At 36.3% G+C, this 20,465-nt stretch overlaps 1 protein-coding gene across 1 annotated transcript in view; it reads right to left on the bottom strand.

Moving 5' to 3' along the window:
• HIBCH (3-hydroxyisobutyryl-CoA hydrolase) overlaps positions 1-20,465 on the bottom strand; it is a 52,011-nt gene that overhangs the window by 16,286 nt on the left and 15,260 nt on the right. Inside the window, exons 7-11 of the mRNA XM_059820182.1 lie at positions 11,022-11,100; positions 5,295-5,440; positions 4,273-4,359; positions 1,718-1,776; positions 841-922 (exon numbers count right to left, since the gene is read on the bottom strand). Coding sequence (XP_059676165.1) covers positions 841-922; positions 1,718-1,776; positions 4,273-4,359; positions 5,295-5,440; positions 11,022-11,100 — 453 coding nt within the window. The remainder of the gene's footprint in view (positions 1-840; positions 923-1,717; positions 1,777-4,272; positions 4,360-5,294; positions 5,441-11,021; positions 11,101-20,465) is intronic.

Raw genomic sequence — 20,465 nt, 5'->3', positions numbered from 1 at the left:
TCTGGGACAGGATGCCTAATATTAATGATACTACATTATAAAATTATGCTCAAATGGAAGTCTGAAGATGATGGATGTTTTGTTTTATTACAAGACCGGTGTTTCTTCTGTGAGCTGTAACTAAAGTTAAAACAAAGCTTTTGTTGGAGAAATGCTTGTGTTCTATCCAATTGTAAGTAATATTTGAATAGCTCCAAGACAAACTTTTACAGGGCACCTGAATGCAGATACTTCAAAGGAAAAAAAAAAAAACCCACACATTACTTATAAATTAATGTAAGTTGCTTCTTGCTTTTGGGGCTGAAGTTTGTATTGTGTGTGGTACTACTGTACATTTTTTGAGTTGTGACTACATCCAACACTCAGAAATGCATTAAAAAGATCAAAAAACACTTTGTGATCATAAATTGCTTGCTCTTTATCCAAATGAGATATCTGGAATGGATGAAAATGAACAACATTGTTCTGGCATTGTTTTATTCCAACCCTTGGCAATAAAATGAGAAGCTATAAAAGGAACCTTTGTCACCAACAACCCCCTGATTGGGGGGGGGGAAGGACAAAAGGGAAAGGGAGTTTGGTTTTTTTTACTAGATTACAATTTTATGCAACATATGATGGTATTCACATCGCGTGGTTTTACAAAGGAATATTCTTGTCTAAATAGAACTACTGACAATCTCACAGGACCATATGTGAGAATATGAGGATCTCAGTCCAATGTCCTACTGGTGTTACATTTTATTAGTTATGTTAATAAGGTGATTAAAGTCTGCCCCATGATAAGAAAGTACAGAACAAACTTAAAATCTCTAACAAAAATAACATAGAAGACATTACCTCTAGCTGCTTAATGGCAAAAGGAGAACCATCTTGCTTTAATTTTTTAACGATTTCTTCCATACTACTTGCTGAGAAAAGACTAAAACAAAAAAAAAAGTCAATAAATTAATGAACTGCTTCAGCCTTCCTTTTCCCTATGAAGTGCTAGTAACACAGAATTTAGAAACAGCTTAACCAGCTGATCTGGCTTTTCTTAGCAATGTGTTCCCTGTTGTTCAGTTTTAAGTAACTCTGACAGGTATCTCCTCTTCCTTTACAAATCTCTAGCATTTCAATAAACCTCACTTATAAACTCTGATATTTATCCAGGAACTTTAATTACTACCATCAGTCTTATCTGTATTTTTATAACACATCAAATCTTTAGCTATCAGCTCCATTCTACTGGTTTGGTGTCAACATCTTTCATCTCTAAACTTAGTTACTTCAAGACTTCTTCAAGAGTTTAAGCTGCTTCTTACCACTTTCACTTATTTCTCCTTCTCTTTCTGATACATAGAAGTTCCAAACAATCACAGAAATGGCCTTATACCAATGAGTATAAATGCGCTATGTAACATTTCCTGTCCAACTGAACAATTACTCTCACAAATCCTCCATCCAATTTCTATAGAAAACGTTCATTTTAATGTGCCATAGGGTAGTTGCTTAATAGAATGCTGTATGAATCGGGCAAATATGCTCAAGTATTTAATGTACTGATGAGTGAATTATTTAAGGAGCTTCAGATAAAGCTCCCTAAAGACAAACAAGTTTAAATGACTAACTTGAATGTCATTTCTATCACCTTATCTGTGGAACACTGATACTGTTACTGGATTAGCTTCATGTTCTCTATCCAAAAAAATAAAAAAGAAGAAAGATTGCTGAATACCTGTTAATCTTCTCCATATGTTCATCAAGTACAAACTCCTTTTCTTGGTCAACTTTGCTCTATTTAAAAAGCAAACACATGTTTTACTTGGTTATTTTAGACTGAAAAGCTTATCAGTACTAAAAAATTTCAATGACTTGTGTTACAGAAATATAATATCATAAATTAACATTTAATATTCATAAGACTATGACATTTTTAATGAGTTACAATTTTGCAGTGTGTATAAATGAACTTGTCACTTTATCTTGTGAATGTTAAAGATGTCACCTCATAATGCATCATAGTGTGAAAGATCTGTTGGCCTTATGTGGAAAGGCTGTCAAATGTTTCAGATCTTCTGGCATTAAGGGGTTTAGGACATAAGCAGAAGTTTCATTAACAGCAGCTGAAACTGAGGAAAGTTCCCTGTCATTTCAGCTCTGATAACTAAATAAACACAGCTTCCGCTTCCATTCAATGTCATCTTGTAAAGCAGTATACTGCCACATATAATCAATTCTATTTCATAGCTTTCCATTTTGTCAAAATAATCAGTACTACTATGTAAATTAGCTTATCCCATTTATTTTTCTAATTTATATTTATATATAAACTTAGTAATTCCAAAACAGAAATAACAAGAGTAGACACTGCTCATTTTAAAGCCAAACAACTGGGGAGTAATACTCAGATTGATTGAATACCCTGATTCCTGATTTGACTCCAGAAGTGTCCTTCCTTTTGAAATAAAATTACAATGCACATCAAAACAGCTAAAATAGCCACTGGATAAACTGAATGTAAAGCCAACATCTTTTATTTTCATGCCCATTGTTACACAGGGCTAATACAAATACTAATTATGTATTATCAATACATTTACATTCACCTCCAAAATCACAACAGAGAATTATGGGTTTGTCCACTGGGAAAACAGCACCTTTCTCCCCCTAAAAATACTGCTTTGAGACCTCAGATGCTTTCCCTACAACTTATCTGCATTCTGCTAATACTTATCCTATTGATAACTGCTGTGCTTATTCACAGTCTTATCTCAAGGTTAACAAACATATTAAATATTTGATAAATTAAAGGAACAATTTGAGCCTTTAAATTCAGGTTGCAAATCTGGTCTGCAGATGTTCTGCATCAAAACAACACTAAATTTACATCAAATGCATCAAGCTAGCAAAGTATTTCTTCAGGTTGATAAAGTTTCTGGGATGGAAATGTAACATCTGCTTCCTAGTGAACAGTGCAGCATTTAATAACTGGCACTATAACTTCTGCAGCCTCTGGACTAGGGCAGTAGTTCTATCCCTGTCGTTTGCGTTTGTCAGAGTCCCTGAATTTCAGGCTAACTCCCCAGACTGCACTTGCCTTCATGTACAACTCCCAGTCTGCTAGTGGCTAGTGTGAACCTCACAAAGTTCAACACAGCCAAGTGTAAGGTCCTGCATGTGTGTCAGGGCAATCCCAAGCACAAATGCAGGCTGGGCAGAGAATGGATTGAGAGCAGCCCTGAGGAGAAGGGCTTGGAGGTGTTGGTTGACGAGAAGTTCAACATGAGCCGGCAGTGTGTGCTTGCAGCCCAGAAAGCCAACCGTATCCTGGGCTGCATCAAAAGAAGTGTGACCAGCAGGTCGAGGGAGGTGATTCTGACCCTCTACTCTGCTCTTGTGAGGTCCTACCTGGAGTACTGCATCCTGCTCTGGGGTTCCCAACATACGAAGGACATGCACCTGCTAGAGCGAGTCCAGAGGAGGGCCATGAAGATACAATAGGTGCTCCAGTCCTCTGACCATGAGGACTGGCTGAGAGAGTTGGGGTTGTTCAGCCTGGAGGAGAGAAGGCTCCGGGGAGGCCTTATAGCAGCCTTCCAGTACCTGAAGGGGGCCTAAAGAAAGCTGGAGAGGGCCTTTTTACAAGGGCATGTAGTGATAGGAGAAGGGGTAATGGCTTTAAGCTGAAAGAGGGTAGATTTAGATTAGGTATTAGGAAGAAATGCTTCACCATGAGGGTGGTGAGGCACTGGAACAGGTTGCCCAGAGAAGTTGTGGATGCCCCAACCCTGGAAGTGTTCAAGGCCAGGTTGGACGGGGCTTTGAGCAACCAGGTCTAGTGAAAGGTGTTCCTGCCCATGGCAGGGGCGGTTGGAACTAGACGACCTTTAAGGTCCCTTCCAACCTAAACCATTCTGTGATCTATTTTGCCTTCTGCAAAGCGTGCTAGAAATCCAAGAATAACAGGGGAAAAATTAAGCAGCAATATATTGTCTGCATCATCATGCTACTGGCTGGAAACTTACATACACACATAGAAAGAGAGCAAGCTGATTACAATAGGAATTTGAGGGGTATCCAAAATGAATAAAAAGTTAAGAAAGACTTTTAAATTTTCATTTCGACCACTGTAGGCATTAGTGCTACAAATCAGTATTTTATAGAGCGCAAAGAGTTTGGAAACCCAGTATTTTTTAACCATAAAACAAATGATCAGTAGCATGGATAAAAAATAATTTGTATTTACATGTATTTAACAATTCTGCTTTATTTCATAACTGATCAGATTACCTTGACATGGTAAGAGTTCAGTAAGTCTGCAATATTTTCTGTTGAAGGAGATTTCAGTGCTATCAGGTCTTTCTCTAAGGCAGGCAGCTATTAACAATAAGATTTAATTAAAAGTAAGTAAAACAAAATGTACTTCTTGGATTATTACTGCTATGGTAATAGTACTATATAGTGTGTATATATATATAAACACTACCACCCCCCCAACTTTCAGACAGATCTTAAAGATGTACCAAGTAATCAATACAAGGACCCAGGGTTCACCTTTCAGTTTTGAACTATCAGGATTTAATTATGTCTGCAGTTATCAGCAAAGAACTCTGCTTCCCAAGCAGACCCCCAATGCAGTGATACAGCTGCAGCAGGTAAAGCCAGCCTACAACAGTCTTGAGAGGAAAGAGCAGGAGCCTGGCAACAGTGCTATGCTGAAAATAGTATCTAACCAGCTCCACAATGACAGTCATGGGTCTTTACACAGAGAAGGAAAGCAAGTCACAGTTTCTCCTTCACTTCTGTCCATGCAAGTTACTGGAACATTATGACTCTGACTTTTACAAAATATATTAATTTTTACACTTTCTTACATCCACTGTAAGAAACAAATAGGATATCTGTTTAGGATATCTGTTAAGGAGACCGATAAAGAACACATTAATAGGGTGTTACCTAGATTAAAAACTTTGCAGTTGGATAAATAATCTCTAATTTCAGGCACTGTTGTCTAAATTGTACAATTTTTCAAGCAACTTCTATTATGCTCAGTAAATCATGCTCTTCAACAGTAGAATCATGAAGACAGCAACATTTGCTCCCTCTTCCAAGCAAAGCTGTCACTAGCTGGCAAGTGTTACAATGACAGCTTGAGGCTATCTTATGATCCCCGTTCACAGTGCATGGCCAGCTCATATAATCGCGCCTCTGCTTACACTCAAGTTGGTAAAAGTATATTGGTGTGCTACACAACTCAAACTTGTCATTATGGTTGTAGGCTGTGCCCTTGCTACCACTGGTTAGCAGCTTACCTTTTCAGATTCTACAAAATGTGTAGCAATGCCAGCTTTTAGTACATCTCTTCCTTTCAGCCTAAATCCTGTTAGTGCAAGGTAATAGCCAATCTTTCCTGATAGTCTTGGCAAGAAATATCCTCCACCTACGTCAGGAAAAAGGCCTGTAATAAAACAAAAAAAAAAAATGTAAGGGGAGAAGAACTTGTCCTAATAATGCATGTAACTTAGTAGCTATTTCTTCTTGTCTCACTTTCTTCTCCCTGACTTAGGCACAGCTCTTTTGCCCAACTTTCTCCTTGACTTGGTTTGACATTTCTCTGTCATCAAAACGCTTCCGAAAAGCAAACCTTTGAATACCTTCCAAACTGTACCCTTTCCACTTGCACATAATTTACAAACATATACCAGACAATAGTGTTCATTCTGTTTGCCAACAACCTGAGACGTTTTTAGATGCCTGAAGAATCAAGCGTGCTCTCAGCAAAAAACAGAAATGATGGAAAGAACTGTGAAATAATTTGTGCAAACTCAAACTGGATACTGCTTTTTTCTCTGAAACCTTTTATTACGATAAAAATACCAGACAATGATTAAGTGCCTCTTGCACAGCTAAGTTTAAACAAATGTTGGGGCTGAGAATTCATTAACAGATCAACAATGTTGCCAGGGTCTTCCTGAAGGTGGAGGCACAAGATGCTGACCTAATACCTGGCTCTTTGACAGGACTATGACTAACCTGCAATTTAAAAAAAAATTATAAAACTTTTCAGTTTAGTGACTGTCTTACATTTATATTTTTTTTAAATCTACAGAGTAGGGTAATTTTTTAAAATTCAAAGCTGTGAATAAAATTTAAAATACTTTTAAAAGTTGTAATTGAAAAATATATAACTACTTTTATCAAAGTTTACATATTTAAAATCATCACTTTGTCAGTATCTATCTTATTCTGTAGGTATTCTAATATACATGAATCACCTACAAAATAAATTAAAACAATTTTTGTAACTTTTAACATACTTAAACTTAAGAAAACTTAAGCTTAACTGTATCAGTCTCAGAAATCAAAATAGAAAGAAGCAGTGTCCAGTTACTACTTTGAAATAATCACCACTGGTGCATTCATGAAACTGAAAGTCTTTTGAAGAAATTAAAGGTGTGGTGTTGGTTTTTTCACTTTGAGAGAATAAATGAAACATGAAAATAAACTAAAAAGAATACAAATGAGCAATAAGAAACTCAGAAAACACTTGCCAAAGCAGAGATATTAACTGGGAAGATTGAGATGTACATAAGGAGTTTAAATGGGGTTCTGATAGAAGGTGGTAATTTTTCACTGACAAGTAATTGCTTTCAGTCACAAAAGAGTCAATGTATGTATTACAGAAAGACCCTATTACAAGTATTTTAAGATGTGGGAAATTAGTGGTCCCTGAATATTTTTCCCCCTTGGACACAATCAAGGGGAGGTTTCTTTCAGACAACTTCTCTTCAGTGTTTTCCTCTTCTCACTAATCTTTAAAGTTCATTGCTGCTTTATGTGTTCACCCATCTCTCAGCTTCTCCTCTGGTTCCCTCTTGGTCCTCCCTTAGTTCTGCTGCCTCTAATACATCACAAAGTTGTTTTTAGGAGCCACTTCCTATCAGTTATAGTTGTAGTATTCTATTGCCATTCCCACTGATGGGCGTATTGTCATTAACTGATTTAATCCTCATCCCACAAGCTAAGACATACAGCTCTTCTAAAATGCTGAATGTCTTGTTGGTGCCCTTTAAAAGCCCTAAGTAATATTAACCCCTATTCATCACTTACCTTCTTTTTCATCTGTACTCACATTCTGAATATAGTCTACTCTGCATTTTACCTTGTCAGTTTGAGCCATCACGTCTATAATGTTGATGCTAAGACTGACATTTAGTTTTATGTTTCTATTCATCCGTCTCCCCTTGGATATCCTACCACTGCAAAAAAATCCCTCATTTCAAAATGAAACTTCTCTTACAAATGCTCTCCAAAGCAAAAAGGCAATTATGTTTTTCTCCCCATCCACCAGGACTGCAACAGCAACAATCTTTTCCCCTTTACTGTAATTAAAATATCGATGCTGAAGTACTATTCTCCCCATGCTCCAGTAAGTTTTCAGAGGAAAAGCCATCTTCCTATTGGGATCTATAGGGCCCTTCCACATGGCCACACACAGGGAAATTAGTTCTAAATAAACTGTGAAGCTTATTAGCTCAAGTTGCTTTAGAGGCGAATAAAACTAAACTGAATGAAGGTTTCTTTAATTATTAAGGAATTTACAAACAGAATTAGTGAAGGTGTAACTAATCCACTTTAAACTCACTTGGTTGCATAAGCATAGTCCGCTGTAGTTTCTATTGTATCCTTTTCAAGGCCCCTGTCTTCCTTCTTATAATTTTACTCCTCTTGTCCTTGTTCTACATATTCCTCTTTATTCTCTCAATAACGCTTATATCTTTCTGCTTGCTACTGGTTTTCTCTTAACATACTCCATATACTTGATTTTATTTTTTTTTCTTTTTGACAGTGTTTACTGATTTTTTTTTTTCTCAAATCCCTACTTAAACAAGAGAAGAACTGAACGTCTGCTGGGCTGACCAAGCTAAAAGCCTATGCCTGTAATACTGACTTGCAGTCTGTGCTCCGAGACGGACACAACACGCTTCACTGTAATCCCGAGTGTGAAACTCACTGCAGTTTCCAAGCACAAGATAAAGGTACCACTACTACATTCCTACCTTATCTTGCAGAAGTGGTTGGAGATTTATTAGTAAATGACTTATAGAAAGCTAAAAACTTAGAGGTATATACAATAATGTGTCCACTATTCTTATAACATCACCTTAAAGCCCACTTCCTACAATATACTTTCATGTTTTGTTCTTCCCATCAGTGTTTTTTCCACACCCTCCTACACCTAAGCTGCTTTCCAGTGCTTTATCCTATCTATGTCAGTTTCAAACTCCTACAATCTAGAACTGCCTTTTATTTCTATTTGCAAAGTGGCATATCTATCTGTTTCCTTTTATTTCTGGTGGTGTATAAATGCAGAATAATTGTGTGAAAATGTAGCAGCTGAATGAATGCTTCGTTTATATTTCACAGAAAAGGTGTAATGCCTACTGAAATAAGTGAACATATGAAAAAATCAATTAATACAATATCTAGACAGCTAGACATTTTAAACATACACCACAGAGATCAAAGTAGCTAAGCCCTTAAATCCAAACAGATTTCAGTGGTTTTACTGGTAATTGATCCTAAAAGGTTTTTAATTACTTTCTTCCCTAAGCAAGTGCTAAGCTTTTCCTTTGCACGTCTTCACAGTCTATTTTTGTTTAAATAAGTCCTTGTCAACACAAGAAATGTATGTAAAGTACCTAGTTTTGTTAATATGAGACTACTCGTATCTTTACCTCTGAAGAAGAAAGCAAAGAAACTATTTTTATTGTTAGAATAATCTTATATGCCAAGGAACCTCTCTGTTTAGTTTTTTTTTTAAAAATGGTTTCCTTCAAATGGTTTTCTTGTACAGCAACTGATTACGAACTTCAGGAGTTTATCAAATTCATGTTGTATTAATGTTTGAGCTACTTAGTTTACTAAGTTTTCCTTCAGCAGAGAAAAATATTTGGAGGGCCCAAACTTACTTGTTCAGAAAAATTACATTTATCAGCTAGCAGGAATTGCCCTAAGAATTTTTTCAGGAGTTAAAATGATAATAAGCTTGCTTATATTTGGGGGATTTATTACGTTTTATTTGACTTGACACTCACAGCTCATTTAATATTCTAAGAATTTCAGAGTAAGTCTTGTGAAACGTTTCATACAGGCTGGATAGCAATAAACAATAGATAATATGTGTAAGACACCCTTTAAAAATATGGAAAATGCTAGACCTTTTAAGCATTACTAACAGGGGGCACTACACAAATCCAGTCGTTAGACAAGCATGCATTTTAACTTTAGTTGTAATGACATTATTGTACTTAAAATATTCTCAACAAAAGCAAAATATTCTACCTTTTAGTCTCTTTTCAGAATTGAGTCCTGATTTTTTTTTACATTATTTCTTAGTTTTAACATTACATAACTCTCTGGAAATTCTTTTAAGAAAATAATAGTCACTATTCCTTACAACTAATTCACAGAATCATTAAGGTTGGATAAGATCTGTAAGATCATCAAGTCCAACCATCAACCCAACACCACCATGCCCCCTAAACCATGTCCCACATTGCCATATCTACATGTTTTTTTTGAACGCCTCCAGTGATGGTGACTCCACCACCTCCCTGGGCAGCCTGTTCCAGTGTTTCACCACTCTCTCCGTAAAGACATTTTTCCTAATATCCAGCCTGAACCTCCCCTGGCACAACTTGAAGCCATTTCCTCTTGTCCTGTCGCTAGTCACTTGGGAGAAGAGACCAACACCAACCTCTCTGCAACCCCCTTTCAGGTAGTTGTAGAGAGCGATGAGGTCTCCCCTCAGCATCCTCTTCTCCAGACTGAACAACCCCAGCTCCCTCAGCCGCTCCTCATCAGACTTGTGCTCCAGACCCCTCACCAGCTTTGTCGCCCTTCTCTGGACACGCTCCAGCACCTCAATGTCCTTCTTGTAGCGAGGGGCCAACTTTCAAGGTGAAACCAAGATCGAACCTAATAGCACCATGTCTGGTGCCGTTTAAGCTATTTAACCACCAGATAAGGTTCTCCATTCTGAATAAATGCGTTCAACAGGGCCATGTATTACAGACCAACCTCATTTTCCTGCTTGAGGACATAAAGATAAGAACAATTGCAATCATCCTTCCGCTGCCTTGCCTTGGAAAGATGTGGAAACTAGAAATTTTGTATGAGAGAAATGCAGGATAGGTTATAGATTTTGAGCACTCTTCATAAGCATTGTTGGTAAGCCGGGAGAAGGGACTTGAACATTGATCAAAGCATTAATGGAGTATATATGCCAGACAATAACTGGTTCAATGTGGATGCCCTGCTGGTGCCAGGATTGTCTTGAAGAGAAACATGAATGATTTCACAGCAGGGTTCTCTTTAATCTGACCGACTTTTCTTGAGCCATACCACCATCTTCATATAACTCTGAGACACAACATTTTCTTGTGTACATCTCAGAGTTGACAAAGAAGGTGTAGGATGAAACATTAGAAAAAACACAAGGTACATATTGCTATTTAAAAAAAAAAAAGACAGTGACACTGTGATCTTGCCTGCACACAATCTTACACAACTGTAATGGCTCTACATTAATAATCTACAAGAAAAGCTGGAATTTCAACATCTGTCTCATTAACATTGCAGATCAGCTTATAGTACAGCCAGTTTGACTCATACTGAGTTCCAAATGTAAAGTCGGTTGACATAGTTGCACTGGGATCTTCAGACTTTATCTGCCTACATCTGTAGCAAAGACTTAGTTCCTCTGATCTACTTCCATTTTTAAAAAATTGTATCCTGATAGCCTTTGTGTAAGTCTAGAGAGTAAATCTCAGGTTAAGAACCTCAATGATCAACCTCCCAGAATATGGATAAGTTTCTATTAACTTAATAGAAAATACTTTCCATATACGGTCATCTCCAATTCCTTTTTAAAATTCTTTCACTGCTGCCACTGCTTTCAGTCAAAGACGTATAATCCTGATTACACACTGAAATTTTAAAAATGTTAACATGTGATAAGCTGTTAAAATACTTACCTATGGCTGTTTCTGGCATTGCGAAAAGTGTCTTTTCTGTAGCAACTCGGAAATGTCCATGGACTGAGAGGCCAACTCCCTACACATGGAGCACAAGCAAAGAACACAGTTATAAAATTACGGGTAAAAATAATCATAACCATAATCCTATGTAACACATCTCTTGCTTTGTTCTACAATTAATATTAGATTTATCATGCACATCTCAACAAAATATTAAAAGGCCTTTTACGGTTCACACACTAATAAAGCTCCATATTACCTTTATGATTTGGCTGAAATAGCATTCTATGCTTTAAAAGATTGATGAGTCATACAGAGATTAACTTCAAAACCCATGAGTGACAGCAATAACAGAAACGAGTGACCCCATTTTCTCCATTAGGCTACTAAGGGAGTTGACATCCCTTTGCTAACGTTACCCCATGTATAATTTTTGCACATACTTCAAGCCACCAACAAATAAAATGCCAATACTTTTGGAATACGCATGAACTGTCATATACAAGTTGTAATTAAAATACTTTTAAAAGAAATAATAATTAACTATTCCTATAATGTGATAATTACCTACTTTATCAGTACAGAAGTAATTTAAGCAGAAAAAGCCTTCAGCATTATTGATTAAAATTCAAAGTATGTGGTTAGAAACTCACTTATGTAACCTGGGGACTTTTGTTCTCCAAGTCAGAAACAGAATTCACATTTCTAAATATCTAGCCCTTTTCTTTAACAGTCCTTCCTGATGGGACACCTCCCTCAAGAGCAGAAGAGATCCTGGTGTTGTCTATCACATATTTTCTGATTTAGGCAGTGAGCAGCAGCAAGGTCCTCAAAAAAATATATATTTTCAGTTCACACAAAATTGATTTAATTTAGAGAAATGTTCAATAGGCAAACTGACAAATTTAAAGAGAAATGGTTATCTCACAAAATTACTATTACTTAGTAATAATATTTGAAGGAATCCAAGAATATTTGGATTACTGGGCATAACCACAGCACATAGGTGAAGGGGTCTCACTTCTCAAAGCTTATCTACATGATACATGTCAATGGAAATGTGTGTTAGATCCTACCTGGAGACATAATCCCCTACCGAATATTTCACAAGAAGTTTCTTCATACAAATATTTTCTCTTTTCCTTTCCGCTCTTTCAGCTTACCTCCTTTCCTCACTGTTAAATTTCCCTTTGCTTAGTCCTCCTATCCATCCAATTTTTCTATTAAAACTAAGATATCTTAAATATCATTGGCCAAAAGAAGTCAGTGTCTAATGAAGATGTAATAGATTTTTAAGTAACATTTCTAATTGTTTAGATACTAGAAAAAATGGCACTTTACCCAACTAAGGCTACTAGTCTTCACAAATGTCTTCACAATATTTCATATGTTCCCTCAAAACCAGTGGGATTAATTGGGTGATACTTGCCTGGACCAGCATTATGTATTTGATAAGCTTTTAAGAACAGAGTAGAACATCTTTTCATTTCATTGATCTACAGAGATCTTTGGTGGGTTTTACATTAAAATTTTAAAAAGTTATGTCAATTTAATAAAAATTACATCAATTTCCTCACATCATTCTCATGCATTCTTCCCTGCCCTCTTTTACAATTCAAGAAATTAATTGTCACTGCTTATTCCATTAGGGTGATACATGACTAAATTTGAAAATATCTTCAAGTTTTTTCTGTAAAATGAGTATCTGCCAGTCTCTGGTTTTACTATAGATGTATGAAGCTTTTAAGATTCCAGTCTAATTTCCTGAGAAATGGACACTTAAGGTAACTGGTTATCTTGCTTGACTTTATATCCAGAGACTAAGCCAAGTCTACACACATGAAGTACTGCTATTTCAAGGAGGCAAATGGGATTTGAGCAAATATCTGAATCTTATTTGCATAGGGTACAATCTTATGTCTCATCCCTTATCTGTCCTTCAGCCCTTTGACTTGAGGACTGGTCAGAGGCTGTAGATCTCATCTGAGCAGTAGCAAGGGCAATGGCCCTGTATTTAGTCCTCTTGCAAATGCAAAGCTACATTCACTCCTAAAACAGCTCTAGAACTCTTAAATGAAATGAAAATGTGACTTCATCACTTCCAACTTTTTTTTATATCATAACAGCATATTTTGACTGCATTGGGTAAAACCTTTTCTACAGCAATAGAAAGCACAGTATTTCTGCTGTTATTTTTATGAATGTTCAGCAATAATGACCTTTTTATAAAGATAACAAAATTAAAAAAAAAAATGCCCATTTTGCTCTTTCTAATGCAGAAATTATTTTTTTCTAATCCTATATCTAAGAATAGAAATACTATCCATCATAAAGCATTCTTCCTGGCTTATTTTCTAGACAATCAGAAATTTGTATAAGGAGCCAAATTTTCAGCTTGAGTAATAAGTAACAAAGACTAGAGTGTGAACTCCATGAACAGAGCTTCTCTTCCAAGCTTGTTCTTTTTTTATAGTGATAACAATAACTATAGAGTTTTAATAATAAAAAGTTGAAAGAGGTAATTTTCTTTTGAAAGAAGTTATTAAATCAGATTTCACCTTCTCAAGTGCCTAAGCCATAATTGGATTTGTTTTCTAGATAGCCTTCAAGTTTTAGAGTATAGATAAGAGCTTAATTTCCAATGTATATTTAAAGGACTAAAACTATATTTTCTTCTTATCCATTATAAAGAAAATGGTGCAAGTATGTCCTTACTTCTTTGAAGACCATTTCAAAATAACCCAACATTAAGATAAAATTAGGAGAGAAAAAATGAGTTAATGCTTTGAGGGTACAAACCCCAGTAATTTATTAAACTGGTGATGATATGCTTTCGTATGTTTATTTGTAACTTCCCAAATAGTTATTTTAACCCACTCACTGTATCCGTTTAACCTTCTCCATCTAATACAGAGGACAGATGCTTATTAGTTTAACAGTATCCTGTGTAAAGAACAAACTTTTCCAGTCAGAAGTCTAAATGCATTCCTCCTCCATTTCTGGATTTTGTGAATTTATTTTTTTTTTTAATTTAACTGAAATCTTACATAGCTAGAATCCTACACAGGATGCCCTTCACACTATTAAAATAGCTGCAGTTGGGCTGTGTTCACTTCACCAGATAGTCCCAGCATTTACACATACAAGTCTTGATGCTATAATGTCTTTATTAAAATACACTATATCCAGCGCTGTCAGAGTCCTACCTTTCATGATCTTCAAATATATACTAAAGCTAATGTCAGACATGGTTTAGCGGGCATGGTGGTGTTGGGTTGATGGTTGATGATCTTACAGTTCTTTTCCAACCTTAATGATTCCGTGATTCCTTCAGACTTTTCCAAGATAATAGATTCCCATGGTGAATCAGGCTTGGGTTTTAATCCAGATAGTTTATCTTAATACTGGCATGAAACTTTTTTTTCCACTGACAGGTGAATGTTTGAATTTTGTAAAGGATACTTAAAGAATTAGACTAGAAATTAAGGAGTTAAGAAATTAACAAGTAATCAATTTCAACAATCTTTCTGTAGGGTTTATATGTGAATTAATCAAAAACATAGATAAGAGCAGAAATGGTGGTCTGACAATGTATTACTGGAGATATATGGGCTATGAAGGTGTTTGGTTACAAATTTATTACTACATGGATATTAAGATATTAATCTTAAAAACAGTGTGTTACAACTCTACTATTAGACTCAGCGCACCTCAAGGAGGCACATAATATTTATAGGCAGTTCGGTCAGAATTCATCAACAAGCTTCTGAAGAAGCCAGTAGAGTATCTGAATTTTACTTCCCATACGCATGATTTCCCACTCAATGCCATATTTCAAAAGTCATTATGTGACTGTGTGTACAAAATCTATCATTGATTTCCATTTTTTTTCCTCATGATGAATACAGAACCTTATTTTTCTAATGAAAAACAAGGTGCAAATTACTAATAGATGGAGAAATGGAATACAGCTACTGTAAATCTTAAAAGTTAAGTTGTAGCCGGGAGGCTGTATTATCTTAAATTGAGAATGACCCATATTAGTAAATCGGAGAACTCATGACATCTAGGGAAGTTATTAAGAAATTTGAGGGCCACCACAACAGAAAACCATTCAGAGCAAAATAAATACGCTCTTCCTGAATGACATACATAAACATCTCTTCACATACGGAAAAGTAGATCTGCATCACAGCAAAACCATAAATCACACTTGTCTATTTACTAAATAACCTAACTCAGACTGTAAAGGAATCACTGCCTAGGAAAGCATAAGCAACAGAATAAAAGAAATACAAACAGAAAAGGCTGTCAGGAATATTTCTTGTATCATCTTTGCTAGGCTGATAAAGAATGTTTAGTTGTTCAAGTATGATAATACCAATATTAATATTGTCTGCAGTTAAAGTCCTGTTGTAACAGTTCACATCCAATGGTTATACTAATTTTTAACTGCATAGGAAAACAGTTCCTGGTAGGGCTAGAACCACCAAAAAAAGTGGCAATCAACAAGCAAACTGAGCATAACATAGCAAAGGGAAAATATATCTGAATACAGATGTGTAAAAATAGCCCAGGTGCAGCAAGAATGTTTTCAAAAGCATTAACTGGCAAAGTGAGTGAGTGGAATTGATTCAGGAAGCAGCAGAAGCTTATAGCTATGTTAGATCAAAAATGGCTGAGGTAAGAGCATTACTCCCTGCATCCAGACACAGCAAATCTTAAACTGAATCAAAATTAATCTTCGTTCATCATTAATGTTATGGACCACTGCAAAGAGTATAATAGATTTTTATCTGTAGATACTAATAGACAAGATGACTTAGTGAACCAGAGCAATGCAGCATAACAGATCAATCTGGACTAAGAATATCACTTTCTTTGGTTGATGACATATAAATCAACTTTATACAAGTATTTAAAAAATATCATTAAAAAACAGTGCTTTTTGTGAACTTTTAAATCATTTAGTGTGGTATTTTAAAACATAAAATACTAATGTAATATAATTTAAATATAAAATATTAATTTCCACATACTGATTATGTATTAGAGATTCTCAGTCCCAATTTCTACAGACGTACAGAAGCACATCGAGCTGACTGGAGATGTATTATCTGTAATAATATCTGATGTTTCACTCTTTAAGTATTTTCCTTACAGCCTAGTGCCAAAAATGCAAGAAAGCTTGTGCTATGATTAATGACCAATATTTGATGAATACTCTGATGCTTTGTGGCACAAACCAGTGACACAGCCCATTCCAGTCATGTGTTTTTAAAAGTATACTTGTATCTTCACCACAGATTCAAACATAATAAAAAACCCCAATTTCTGAATATCTGATATGATGAACTACCAGCATTACTTATTCTCCTGACCCCTACTTATTTGAACAAATTTGATCCAAGTACATTAATAGTAATCATTTAGGTCAGGTTCTTCTTACAGTGGAACCTGGGAAAAAAAAATACATAGGCCATTCTGTGCACCAATGTGACTACAATGTGTGTCCTTTATCAAAAGAATTTAGACTGAATTTTTAAAAGACCTGTTTTGATTTTTCTACTACCAGCCAAAACTTATCAATTATTTCAAACTGGTTTTATTAGGGTAGTTATCTGCAACAGCCATATTTTTTTCCCCTGCATAATCTGCAGGGACTGATCCGGTCTTCAGATGGTGAGCACCCATACTAGTGTTGCAGTCCCACCTGGTGGACCATACAGAAGCCGTGGTGGCAGTTAAATGCATGCGTCCGCAGCAGGGATTGAGTGCCTGCAGTTTCATGTCCTCCCTTTCCATGTACATTGGATCCTCCAAGGCAAAAAGCAGCAGGTTGAACAGTTTGGTCTCATGGTCCAGTCTGGCCTACAGACACTGTGGCTCAACAACCAATGATGCAAACTTAAAAACTTCTACTAAGAATTGCTTCTGATTACTCAGAATTTTCTGAAATAACTTATTTCCAGAATTAAGAATGTTTTCCTTGTTTCTTTTTCACTACTGTATATTACCTTCTAAGGCTCACATTTAGTAAGCCTACAAAACTTCCTGGCAACAAGAATCAGCTACATCTGCTAAAAAATACTTTCGTGTCAGAGGAAGCAGAACTTTTTATGGACACAGAGACTTCTGCTGCAACAGAAAGAAAAGAGAAGGTGTAAGAGGACTTAGATCTGAAAAGCCTATAGCAAAAGTAATTCATTACTAGCCAGTGAAACTTTTTCTAGTGTTAAATTTGAAAGCATTCTTTTTTCCCCAATGTTGTTCCCCAGTGTTTCCCTACACATAATTGGCCATGTGTGTACCCAAAATAGTGTGGCCAGCAGGAGTGGGGAAGTGTCGTCCCCCTGTACTCAGCACTGGTGAGGCTACACCTCGAATACGGTGTTTGGTTTTGGGCTCCTCACTACAAGAAGGACATTGAGGTGCTGGAGCATGTCCAGAGAAGGGCGATGAAGCTGGTGAGGGGTCTGGAGCACAAGTCGTATAAGGAACAGCTGAGGGAACTGGGGTTGTTCAGTCTGGAGAAGAGGAGGCTGAGGGGAGACCTTATCACTCTCTACAACTACCTGAAAGGAGGCTGTAGTGAGGTGGGTGTCGGTCTCTTTTCCCAAGTGACTAGTGACAGGACAAGAGGAAATGGCCTCAGGTTGCACCAGGGGAGGTTTAGATTGGATATCAGGAAAAATTTCTTCACTGAAAGGGTTATCAAGCACTGGAACAGGCCGCCCAGGGAAGTGGTTGAGTGACCATCCCTGGAGGTACTTAAAAGAGATGTAGATGTGGTGCTTAGGGACATGGTTTAGTGGTGGACTTGGCACTGTTAGGTTTACAGTGGGACTCGATTATCTTAAGGGTCTTTTCCAACCAAAACAATTTTATGATTCTATGTTCAGAAAAAGATAGTAAGTGTGGGGTTTTTATTTTTCTAGAATTCTGGAAGACAAGCTCTGTCCTTTGTCTCTCTCTATCACTTAAAAATGTAGCTACTGTATGTCTGACTCACCACATCTTAATGTCTGAAGGGAAAGCAGGCAAGTGGCAGGGAACCCATTTCAGCAACTTGCATCAACACATAACTAAGCTTTCAGGTTTTTTCTTAGAACTGAAGAAACACTTTTTGTTCTTAAAGACCAGCACATGCAACAGAACTTTACTGAAACAGGGGCACAGTTATTTGGGATGAGAGAAGTGAATTGAGGGGATTTTATAATGATGTTTTACTTCTCAGGAAAAAATGCTATAGAAGTATAAGACAGATTAAAACTAACTTGAGAAAATGAGCATTCATATTCTTCTGGAAATGAGAAAAATTAGCAGAAACATGAAAGGATGGAGAAGCAGGCAAAGATAATTCTCTTCAGAACTTTTTTCCTTGATCTATAATAAAGGGAAGGAGAGGGAAATAGTAAGATAACTCTCGATATAAAGCTAGGCATCTACATGGAGGCCTAGAATTAGAGAAAAATAGTGGAACTTTTAGCAAGAAAGAGTCTGCTGTTAAATGGAAAGAACAAATCTATGCAGAAGCCTGGAAAAATCTCTGCAATGACAGTCAACAGTGCAGGGGTAGGAAAGCTTTCCATGAATTCACAAATAAAACCTCCTTTAAACATACACAGGTTTCAGAAAAAAATAATAAAGTACAGCTTAAAACTTCAACTTTAGTCTCAGAGTAGACAAGTGATGTTTGCCTTATGATGTGATCTATATGTCATTGCATTGCGCAGGAAGGCAAACACATTCTGTCATTCTAAAATACTAAGTGCAGTATGACTGTATAATACCAACATATGTACAATGTACGTTCAGGAAGTCTGCCTGCCTTTTCTGGGTGTAAAATAGTGGCATCCATTCCTTTTCATAGTGTACATTAAAGAACTCAGTCATTGTAGATTTGTGAGAGGGAGGGGAGAGGCGTTTTATCTTACTGCACCATAATTTAAAATACTTGTTTTCAAGACAGTGCTTTACGATAAGCTCTTTGGGGAATAACATCACATGCAAATCATTGAACATTCAGTGGATTTTTTTTGTTGATGTCAAGAGCTGCTGATATTATAGTCTGATTAGCTACAAAATGAAGTGCACCATTTGTCCCTAGGATCATACGCAGGAGCTTAGCAGGCAGACCAATGTGCCAGATGGTAAATACACTGTAATATCAGCAAAGAGTGAATCCTTTCTTAGTATTGCCTCAGCGTTGTTTTCAACATCCTATATTACAAAAGCGAAGTGGTACACAAGTCAATCTCACAAAGGTTTGTTTCAAAGTACAACAAATATCTACTTGCAAAATCTGTATTCTATTTTACAGTAAAAGCTGCCTTCAGCTTTGAAGCATTGGCAACAAAACAGTCCACAAGCTTCTATTTGGTACACATGTATGAGTTTCCAGAGGGAGGGAGAGAAGGGGAGAGGAAGAGAGAGATTTGGAAAGCAGCTTATCTAGGTTTAGTATGACAATTACTTTTACTTCAGGGTAGATTTTAGAGCATAAATTTAATTTATGCCAAAGATGTTCAAGTTTCAGAGCTTGATGACTGACAGGAGGCATGACATACTTATAACAAGGAAGAAAAAAAAGAATCAGGAGGAATCCCAAGAAGCACTGACACTTCTAAATTCCAGTTCCCTAGCTGTAAAAAAGGGCTAAAGGGGTAATAATGTCCATTACAGTATAGAAGAGCTGTGCTACGTAAAATAATAACTTCTCATGAACTTTTATATATGCAGTTAGAGTCACCCAATGATATGTATATTAATAACTAATAAGCAGAATTTCTATTGTTTGCAATAAAATTTGCACCACACATTAAACAATAAATGAATAGCTGTTTGTTCTGTGAGCAGTCTCCACCTGGGCACTTTAGGAATGCACATTCCTCTAATTAAAAATTGTATCACAAGTGGGCAAAAAAAGTGAGATTTTACTGATATGGTTAATTCTAATGTTTCCTAGTTTTTGAATGTTAGCCTCAAATGCTGCTATCTACACCCCAGTATAAAGGCTATATGCACACAACTTCTGGGAATACATCCTAAAAGCAAATAAATAAAAAGAAGAGACAGGAAGACATATTACAATGTGGAGGAAAATGGGAAGCCTCCCCCTCCCATTGTATTTTATATGCCTGAGGAGTATCAGAAGACACCTAACAAACATTTACATAGCAGCTGCAATTATTACTGCCTATAATATTTGTCTGGCTTCCTTTTCTGCAGAATTCTCTATTAACAGCTCATAGTTCAAATGAGATCATGATAAAGTAAAGCAGTTGGTTGCCTTTACACTTCCCACCTTCTTCTTTCAGGTTTCAGTCACTTGAGCTAAACATATTGAAATGCCAATATTCAATGGTTTACAAAATTTTAACTTTGGTTTTAGATACAAGCTCACAACTTTTATTTAAATATTTTTTATGGAAAAGAACA

This window comes from Gavia stellata, chromosome 8, assembly GCF_030936135.1.
Source record: "Gavia stellata isolate bGavSte3 chromosome 8, bGavSte3.hap2, whole genome shotgun sequence".
In the NCBI taxonomy this organism is placed as follows: domain Eukaryota; kingdom Metazoa; phylum Chordata; class Aves; order Gaviiformes; family Gaviidae; genus Gavia; species Gavia stellata.
The sequence above is the reverse complement of the archived record's forward strand: the minus strand, read 5'-3'. Positions and strand labels throughout refer to the sequence as shown.